The 10,292-nt window shown below is 42.5% G+C and overlaps 1 protein-coding gene across 4 annotated transcripts in view; it reads left to right on the plus strand.

Moving 5' to 3' along the window:
- Positions 1–10,292, plus strand: part of ZFYVE9 (zinc finger FYVE-type containing 9) — a 188,201-nt gene that overhangs the window by 177,059 nt on the left and 850 nt on the right. For 3 of the 4 annotated variants that reach the window (XM_059922362.1, XM_059922352.1, XM_059922376.1), the window contains 4 exons: positions 228–308; positions 3,220–3,382; positions 7,077–7,182; positions 9,280–9,456. In XM_059922362.1, the coding sequence (XP_059778345.1) occupies positions 228–308; positions 3,220–3,382; positions 7,077–7,182; positions 9,280–9,456 (527 nt within the window). The remainder of the gene's footprint in view (positions 1–227; positions 309–3,219; positions 3,383–7,076; positions 7,183–9,279; positions 9,457–10,292) is intronic. The other variant, XM_059922371.1, reaches the window with a different exon arrangement.

Genomic DNA, 10,292 nt, shown 5'->3' on the forward strand with positions numbered 1-10,292 from the left:
ACAGAATGGGAGAGTATATCTTAAAACCTCATTCTCTAAGCTATCATTAGCTTAGAGAATTAGCTTTGAATTATTGGTTACTTGTAAATTGTGGTGTATAGAGTTGGTGTTTTTTGTTTTCTGTATGATGATGGTTGGAGTTCCCAACTACCAAATATTTCATTATTATTTTCAACCCCTCCAACTCGGAGTCTTTCTTCACTAAACTATTTCTATTGCTATTTTAGTGACTGGTGCCAGTTTCTTTGTGTTCAGTGGCGCTCTGAAATCCTCTTCAGGATATCTTGCCAAGTCCAGTATTGTGGAAGGTAAAGAATGAGTTATACTGCATGTACATTAGTTCAGTCCTAACTGTACAACTGAAAAACAAGGGACATTAAAGGAAGCCTTGACACTTTTGCCATAGACTTTTTTTTTTTTGGATTGACGTCTAATTCCAGCTAGTCTCATTTGTGCTACTGGTCAGTTCTAAACAAATGAATTAATCTGAATACTTTCTTTTTTTTAAAATAAATGTATGTATGTATGTGTGTATTTATTTATGGCTGCATTGGGTCTTCGTTGCTGCATGTGGGCTTTCTCTAGTTGTGGCAGGCAGGGGCTTCTCTTCCTTGCGGTGCGCGGGCTTCTCATTGCAGTGGCTTCTGTTGTTGCGGAGCACAGGCTCTAGGCACGTGGGCTTCAGTAGTTGTGGCACACGGGCTCAGTAGTTGTGGCTCGCGGGCTCTAGAGAACAGGCTCAGTAGTTGTGGCACAGGGCTTAGTTGCTCCGTGGCATGTGGTATCTTCCCGGACCAGGGCTTTAACCCATGTCCCCTGCATTGGCAGGCAGACTCCCAACCACTGCGCCACCAGGGAAGTCCTGCCATAGACTTCTGACTCCTATTATTTATTCAATAGCATCTCACTCTACAGCTAATTAAAACTGTCATAAGTTTGCCTAACTCTCCAAAGAAGGGAGTAAGTGGTAGAGATATCATGGGACACCGACATAAAAGTTAAGAGATGGCTTTTCAGAGCTCTGGAATAAGGTACCCAAAGGGTCATAGTCTGAATTCAGATATATCACTGGGTGTGAATCTGTAAATATGTAGATGAAGTTCAGCCCCAGTTACCCACAAGAATGCTGCAATCACCATTTGGTGTACAGAATGGGATTCATTTGCTGCTGGTTTGCTATAATTGACGTGACACATATCCTGACAAAAGTTAATTAAATGAAATTTAATGAAAGGCTAATGAGCATATTGTTTATTTTCTTTAATTGATTTTTGTAATTTATTTTGTTGAAGTTTAGTTGATTTATAATGTATTAATTTCTGCTGTACAGCAAAGTGATTCAGATATATATACACACATACACACACACACACATTCTTTTTCATATTCTTTTCCATTATGGTTTATCACAGGATATTTATTTTCTTTGTCAACTATTTGTCACTGTTTTTTGATCTAGTTACTCTTGTTGTATAACAAATTAAACCGGAATTTAATGGCTCAAAACAACTATTTTATCATGCTCACTGATTCCTCTGGGTCTGCCCTTGACAGGGCAATGCAGGGTTGGCTTGACCCTGCTCAGTGATGTCTGGGGCCTCAGTTGGGATGACTTGAAGGTTGGTGGTTACTTGATGGCCGGGAGCTAGAATTATCTGAAAGTTTTTTGACTCACAAGTCTGGGGCCTGTGCTGGGATGATTTAAAGACTAGGAGTAATGACCAGAGTCCTTATCATTGGACTCCTTAGCATGCAGCCTTGGGATAGTTTGGTGGCTCAGAACTCCCAAGCACAACTGCTCCAGCACAAGGCAGCAGCCGCATTGGTTTTTATGACCCAGCCTTGAAAGTCACACAGTGTCATTTCCACCATCCTCTAGTGTTGGAAGTGGTCATGAGCCTGCTCAAGGGCAGAGAAGTTAGACTCCATTTCTTGGTGGGGAAATGGAAAGGTAGCATTGTAGAAAAGCATGTGAGACGGGACATATAGTGGTCATCTTTGGAAAATATAGTCTGCACACACAGTGACAGGTTTTCATTTCCACAGTAGCTCACTCCAGCACCCTAAGAGCAGTTTTTCCTGAGGGTAGATTCCATTGTGTTAACTGAAATACATAGATAATCTTACGTGTGTTAAAAGAGATTGACTTTGATCTCCTCTATTGGTAAACTTAATAAAACAGCAAGTGAAGAGCAAAGTATGCTATTATACTACATAGCAGAAACACTCTATTAAGAAATTAAATCTAGGAGCCAAGCAGTTCTTTGGTCTTAAATGACTAATTAATGCCTATGTGATCAAATATTGACTACCTTTGAAATTGTGTCTTTACAAGGTGATTAAAAAGCACCCCTTCAGTGTTGTCAAAATGATAAATTGAACTGACGCAGATTCTTACAAACGCAAAGCAATGTATTTAAAAATTATATTTATGTCTTTGGGTTGGGAATTTCTTAGGCCTTACACTTCACTGTGTGTGTGTCAGTAGAGTAATTAGCTGCCTATTTATGAAATTTTTATTGAAGCTCTTTAGAAATTATTTTAGCTGAGAAGAAAGTTTTGTGTCAACGAAGCAGGGTAATTGCTCAGCATGTGACAACTTTCTCCCTCAATTTCAGTATTTGCCTTTGACTCAGGTAGGTAGCAGCCCCAAAATAGTTATCATCTGTTGGCTACATGGTAGCCCATATAAAACACATGTGGTAGGTTTGCCTTATTGCTAGTCAATAAATGGATTTATTCCCCATCCCACTGCTGTTGTTTATTCAGTGATTTATTTAACAAACACTTACTGGCTTTCACTGTATGCAGTCATAGTAAGGCAAGAGATGCAAACGAATAAATATGATCAGAGCACGATAGATGCATCAGTGGAAACACGAACAAAATCCTCTGTGTGTCCAAAAGAGGGACGTGACCATGTGTAAGTTTTCCCTTTGAGCAGTCTCAGGACAAACTTCGTTGTGCCTGAAGTGAAATCAACAGGCAAGTGTTTTAAGCAGAATCCATCTTGGCATTTGCTCCTCATAACACTTTCAATGAGTAAGAGGTTCAGCTCAAAGAACAAAACCTCTTTGTATCTGTCAGCTTCAGAGAACAGAACAGAGTTTTACATTTAATCCTAGAGGGATTTGCTAGATGCCAGGTACAGGGTTTCACCTGCCCTTCTACCTGGCTTTGCATTGTTTCCACCTGTGTTGTCTTGGTGCTGATTCTCAGATGGCGTTATGGTCCAGATCACTGCAGAGAACATGGATGCCTTGAGGCAGGCGCTGCGGGAGATGAAGGACTTCACCGCCACCTGTGGCAAGGCAGATGCCGAGGATCCCCAGGAGCACGTCCACATCCAGTGGGTGGATGACGACAAGAATGTCAACAAGGGGTAAATGCGGCGACCTTCCCCCCCTTGTGGCATTTCGTTATGGGCTAGGCTCTGGGTTTTGTCTATACTGGTGTTTTATAACTTTACTGAAAGCCCTGCCTAAGAAGAAAGGACTGCTTTGTATCATAACATGGAATTTTAAATTTCTGGTTTCTTGGCTTAATTTCTGAAGGAGTTTCTGTGCATATTTTTGAAGGGAGGAGGAAGGAAGGAGTTGATGAAACAAAACAATCCCTTTAAAGTTTTTGAGATAATAGTAAAACCTAAGCCTTTTTTGGTTTACAAAACACTTTTGCTAATTTTGTTTCATTTCATATAACAACTAGTATTGTTATTTCTATATTATAGATGAGTAAATAAACACCAAAAGGATAAATGATTCCATAAAGCTAGGAAGTGGCAGGTCTAGGACTGAAAACCACCTCCTTGGGCTTCAAATCCTATACTCTTCTCTAGTACATGGCAACTCTATTCTGATGGTTTAAGCCCAGACCTTGGAGTCATCTTTGACGCTTTTGTCTCACACCCTACACCTAGTCCAACAGTAAATCCTGTTAGCTTTACTTTAAAATATTTCCAGAATCGTACTACTTCTCACTACCCCTGCTGCCATCATTTGGTCTGCATTATTGCAGTCGCCTCCTAATTGGTTTCATTGTTTCTAGTCTTGGCCTCCTCCTTCCCCTCAGCCTAATCAGTTTCCAGTACAGCAGCCAGAGCATTGTCACTTCTTTGCTCAAAACCCACCACTGGCTTCCAGTGTCATTCAGGGTAAAAGCCAAAGTCTTTTATGACATACAAGGCCTTACACAATCCCTCCGCCCACTTCTCAGAAGCAACACCTGGCTTCTTGCTTGAATACATCAGCTGTGCTTCTGCCCTCAGACCTTTGTACCTTCTGTTTTCTCAACTTATACCCTGTTCCTATATAGCCACAAGTTACTCCCTCCCTGCTTCAAGTTTTTTCTAAAATGTCACTTTCTCAATAAGGCCTTCCCTGGCCGGCCTACTACATTATAAGCCTCTCATACACATTTCTTCCCTCCCCTGAATTATATTTAAGAGCACCTATAACTCTCTAACATCTATTTTTACTTATTTATTATATTGCCCCTGGGATGTAAGCTCCATGAGGGCAGAAATTTTTGCTGATTTATTTACTTCTGTGTCACCAGCACCTAAAACACTGTCCAGCACCAAGCAGTTCTTTTTTTCTTTTTCCTTTTAAATTAATTATTTATTTTTGGCTGTGTTGGGTCTTCGTTGCTGCGTGCAGGCTTTCTCTAGTTGTGGAGAGCAGGGGCCACTCTTTGCTGCCATGTGCAGGCTTCTCATTGCAGTGGCTTCTCTTGTTGCGGAGCATGGGCTCTAGGCGCGGGCTTCAGTAGTTGTGGCGCTCGGGCTCAACAGTTGTGGATTGCAGGCTCTAGAGCGCAGGCTTAGTAGCTCCACGGCATGTGGGATCTTCCCAGACCAGGGCTCGAACCCGTGTTCCCTGTATTGGCAGGCGATTCCCAACCACTGTGTCACCAGGGAAGTCTCCCAAGTAGGTTCTTTAAAAAACTGATTAATTGAATAAATATGTCATACTTCATTTTATTAAGCTTTCTCCCATTCATCCTTCAGGCAATAACTCTATGTGTGGGCTTCTGAAAATACAAAAATGAAGTCCACATGGTCCTTGCTGACAGGTGACTTAGTCTGGTTTTGAAGATAGTTATAAATAAGTCCACCAAAGTTCGGAAGACGCTCATAGAAAACTCTATAGGAGACAGTGAAGATAAAAAAGAAATGAGGAACTCGGTAGAGGTGGTCGGGCAGTATTCAGGAACGACTTCCTAGAGGAATGGCTGCTGCTTGAGCTGAGTCTGGTAAGATGAGTAGACATTTGCTGCACAGCTGTGGCAGAGTGGGTATTCCAGTCTGAGGGACTGCAGAAGCAAAGGCAGGTAGAGGGCACTTACAACATGGCATACAAGATTTTTTTTTTTTTTAATTTATTATTTATTTATTTGTTTATGGCTGTGTTGGGTCTTCGTTTCTGTGCGAGGGCCTTCTCCAGTTGCGGCAAGTGGGGGCCACTCTTCATCGCGGTGCGTGGGCCTCTCACTGTCGCGGCCTCTCTTGTTGCGGAGCACAGGCTCCAGACGCGCAGGCTCAGAAATTGTGGCTCACGGGCCCAGTCGCTCCGCGGCATGTGGGATCCTCCCAGACCAGGGCTCGAACCCATGTCCCCTGCATTGGCAGGCAGACTCTCAACCACTGTGCCACCAGGGAAGCCCCCAAGATTTTTTTAAAAATGGTTTTAAAACTTTTGTTATTGAACAAGAGGAAGCAATTTCTAAATCAATGAGTGTGTTTGCCTACTTTACAAATAACCCTTTATCTTCCCATACTTCCTGGAAAATTTAATTTCAAAATCAATTTGTGTTTAATTCTCTATTATATTTGGTTATTAGGTTGATGGTGTGAACTGATGAACAAGCGTCTGTATTATCTATCACAACAAATTCCATAGTTATTAGGACAAAAAAGTTGATAATCTGAAAATCTGATGCCATAAGGTATTGGTAGCTAACAACAAGTAGGTTGCCCTTTCCTACAACACGTGCCAGTGGCAGCATCTTAGAAAAAAGGACAAGAACTAGTCAGGGAAGACTCTTGAATCCAGGAGTTTAGTTTGTAGTGTGTAGACTGAATGTTTTCCAGCTTGTTCCACAGTGTCAGTGTATCCTTTCTCAAAAGAGTGTTAATCAACTGAGGCTGCTCTATTTTTGACATTGTCTGATGAGTTAGAAGTTAAACGTAACAGTGGTTAAATAATTTTAATTCAGTCAAATGAAGCGAATCCCAATTTAGGTTAAATTTGACCTTTTGTACATAGAGATTCAAAAACATAAACAGGTTTGAAAATTGTTAGGAAAAGTTTGGAATCTTTGCGACAATTATTTGGAATCTTCATTGGAATGAGTATGTATCTCCACATGTTTATACTTGCTATATTTTGGAGAGGGCACAACCATAAAATGTGGCCTTTCTATTCAGGAATCTAGGAGTGATAATGTAGCACTGAAGGGAGTTTGTTGTGATAGGTAATATAGATACATGTTCATCAGTTCACACCAGCACTGTCATAATTAACATACTTGGTCAAATAATTCCTTTAATCAATAAACACTTATTAATCGCCTACATTCCAAGCAGTGTGTCAGACCTGGAAATATAGCACACAGAGGTGAGTGTATCGTATACCCTCCCTTTCGGAAGTTCATTTGTGAGGCAAATGCGCAGCCGTCTGGAGAGTATGATGTGATGAGTGTTGTCACAGTGGGGAGCGGAGTGCTGTGGCAGAGCCAGGGGAGAGCAGGATCGGGTGGGGCTGTGCAGTCACTGAAGGGAGGAATACTGGAGGAGGAGAGCAGGCTTGAGTAAGCAGTTTCTTTACATTAAATAACCAGCTCCTGGAATCAGGACTCCTTTGTCATATGTGTGTTCCCTGAATTATTTCAGTGCATAGGCCCTTCCCTGAGAGCTCTGTCCATGTACATTCTTGTGCAGTGGCTTCTTCTTTTGTGATGTTTTGCACACATGTGTTCAGCAAGGCACCCAGTGTAATTAGTAGCAAGACTTGATAAGAGAAGTGGTTCTTCTAACTTTGAGCTGCTTCCATCTCTTTCCTTTGTCTCTGTTTTAGTGTCATAAGTCCCATAGATGGGAAGTCCATGGAGTCTATAACAAGTGTGAAGATATTCCATGGGTCAGAGTATAAAGCAAATGGAAAAGTCATCAGATGGACAGAGGTAAGGAAATGAAACTTGGCATCCCTGACCTCCTTTGAAGACAACTTTTTGCTCGGCCCAGAGACACATTCTGGGCTGATTCTGGAGGATAAGAAAAATAAATAAAATCTCTCTGTTTACCTTCTATACTCCAATTCTCTCTGGTCTATCTTAGCTCACTGGGAAGAAATGCACAAAGTGCAGCCTGCAGCAGTCAGACATCTCCTCCCGATGAACTAGCTTTTAGAGATTTGTTCACACTGGAACTCAAGAAGGGTGTATCTCTGAAGGGTACATACCATCTTTGCTGGATTCTTCAGAAAGCTGGGCTGGTTATGCTGCACTCAGTTATGACTGTCTTGGATAACACCGTCTTTAAAAAATAGACTTATCTCACCAATAAGAAAACTAAAGCTCAGAAACTAACTTGTCCAAGATTACATGGCGACTAAGTAATGGCTGAGTCCTGATTCAAACCCAGATCTAGCCAACTCCTAAGCTCTTTTCCACTATATTGTTCCTTAACGTGAAAGCTGTGTTAGAGGCTAACTTGGGAATGAGAGGAGCAGGGCAGGAACCCTGTATATGTGTACATGTCAGACAAATCAGAAAGTTTATTTTCTGAGAGTAAACAGGTAGGTCCTATGTCTCAACTTCTTTTGAACCTCATTTATACTTGTCTATAAAATAAAGTATTAGATTATAAGATCGCTAGGATTTCTGGCAGCTTTAAAAATCTTAATTTTTTTTTAAATCTAAGAAGTTCTGTGACTTCTACCTTTTCCATTTTAAACACAGGGTAACTGAGGCCAAGGGAGGTTAAATGCCTTACCCAAGTTTACTAGCTGGTTCCTGACAACACATAGACTAGAGATTCTTCAGTTCTTGAGCTGTTGTTCCAAGTGATTTATCTTTCATACCATGCTTGGTGTTTTCATATGCGGCTGAGTGGTTTTATCTGCTTGCTTTGTAATGATCATCCCTTTGATATATTGAGTAGTGCAGGGTCTGGAACATGTAAATGTCTTTATTGCTTACAAAGTAGTTTGACCTGTGTTTCCTCCTTTTTGCTCCCCAGTAACCCACTGAGGTAGGGAGATGAGAAATGAGAAATTACATAATGAGTAAACAGTCTCAGAGAGGCCAGGTGACTTGTGACTTGCCTAATGCTGGTTGCTGGCAGAGCCAGGGCCAGAAGTCTCCTGAGTCCCACTCCAGAACTCTTTCCATCATTTCATGCTGCCATTCTCACTAGTGCATTGGGCATAGGGCTTCAGAGCTGCCCCTTCGCAGTATTTATTCTAAGTATTCTTAGTATATTAGCAGTATTCTTAGTATAAGCCGCTGCTTGAGCAGTAAGCTAGGGGGTGGTATATAGAAGCATTATGTATTTACGTATCTGTATCTTTTACGTTTTGCTTTTATATCATTTAATTTTTACAATAACCGGAGAGAATAGGTGCTTCCCATTTTACAGAGGCAAACTGGGCATTAAGAAGCCAAAGGACTTGCTCATGACCCTCCTCTATGTGACTAGGACTCAGGTCTCAGTTCCAAATCTGCTATGCTTCTGCCTGCGCCCAGTGCAGTGCTCAGTTCAAGGACACTGACACAGCTCTGGCCTCAGCAGTGGCAGAGCCGTGTGGTGGGAAAAACTGTCTGTGATAAGAGGCAGATTCTGGCCTGGGCCCTGAGCGAGTCACCTCCCTTCTATGAGTAATCAGTAATATGAAGGTGTTGGGCGACATGATCTATAAGGTCCGTTCTCTTAGAAAGTTGTCCACATGTTAGGGATTCCTTTTAGAAGTATACAGTGCAAAATGTAAGCCTTTCCCGGTTCTGAGTAGAACATACCATTATGACCATGGCCATGGCTTTCAGGTAGATAGGCAGATAGCAGCTACCATTTTGTGGGTGCAGAGACTGTGAGAGGCAGAGGCTGTTTCTTAGATGTAAGATGTCAGTGCCCTACTTTTCTTGGCCCAAGGACCTCGTGGTGTCTGAGGTCTTCCTGCACATCTTAGGGAATCAGGTTGCTCATACACGTTAGCTGGTGTACTGATTTCTTCCTACATCTCCTAGGCACAAGTTTAAAAGTCTCTTTTGTTTGGGGAACAGGTGTTCTTCCTAGAAAATGATGACCAGCACAGTTGCCTGAGTGATCCTGCAGATCACAGCCGACTGACCGAGCATGTTGCCAAGGCTTTTTGTCTTGCTCTGTGTCCCCACCTGAAGCTTCTGAAGGAAGATGGAATGACTAAACTGGGACTACGTGTGACACTTGACTCAGATCAGGTAAAGAGTCTCAGCCTTTGAAGCGGGCCTTGGGCAGTGTCTGTTTTCTGACATGTTGAGTTTTCCTGCTGCAACCCAGAGAGTGTAAGTCTCTGGACCTTGGGCCTGACCAGATACAATATTTAGCCTTCCCTCTGTTGGTAATACAGCTGGATGTGTTGCTTGGTCAGACTCTCTGAACCATTTGAACTCTGGCTTCCTCACCTGAATTCTTGCAAGGACTTTTCTTTTTAGTGTGGGCTAGGGAGAAGTGTGTGTGAGGACCAGCCACCTCCGGTGTGAATGACATCAGGGCCAGCCTTTGAGACTCCCCAGCACCGCCCTTTGGGAATCATTCTGCCTCCTGTAGAGAGCAGGTCCCAAGCTGTCCCATATCCTGTCGTTTTCTTATAACTACAGCAGACTTCTGCCGACTGGCCTCTGCAGCTCCCACTCGTTACTGTCAACATTTCCCAGCTAGTTAGTGGATAGGACTTGACCTGTTGCCCCACTGGTTTTCCCGTCAGTTCAGGTCTCCCGTGGCCGGGCTTCCCTCCCTGTCTGACGTAACCGTTTTGTATGCGTTTGTAGTCACAATCCAGTCTTAGTGCGCCCTGCCCCCACTTCCTTTCCCCAGTGTCTCTCTCCTGTGGCCTAGCACTCTAATCTCCCTACATTTCTTTTGGATTTTAGATCCATGTGACATGACCGTGTTCCTGCTTTGATGCAGTTATGTCATTATCAGGGAAAATGTGAAAGGTTATATATTTGGCTCCATTTCCTGACTCGTCATCAGTCAACAGATAGTTATTTTCTACTAAAGGTCTTGCCCAATGCTGTACTAAGCATGTCAAGGT

Source organism: Balaenoptera ricei, chromosome 1 (assembly GCF_028023285.1).
Source record: "Balaenoptera ricei isolate mBalRic1 chromosome 1, mBalRic1.hap2, whole genome shotgun sequence".
Taxonomy (NCBI): Eukaryota; Metazoa; Chordata; class Mammalia; order Artiodactyla; family Balaenopteridae; genus Balaenoptera; species Balaenoptera ricei.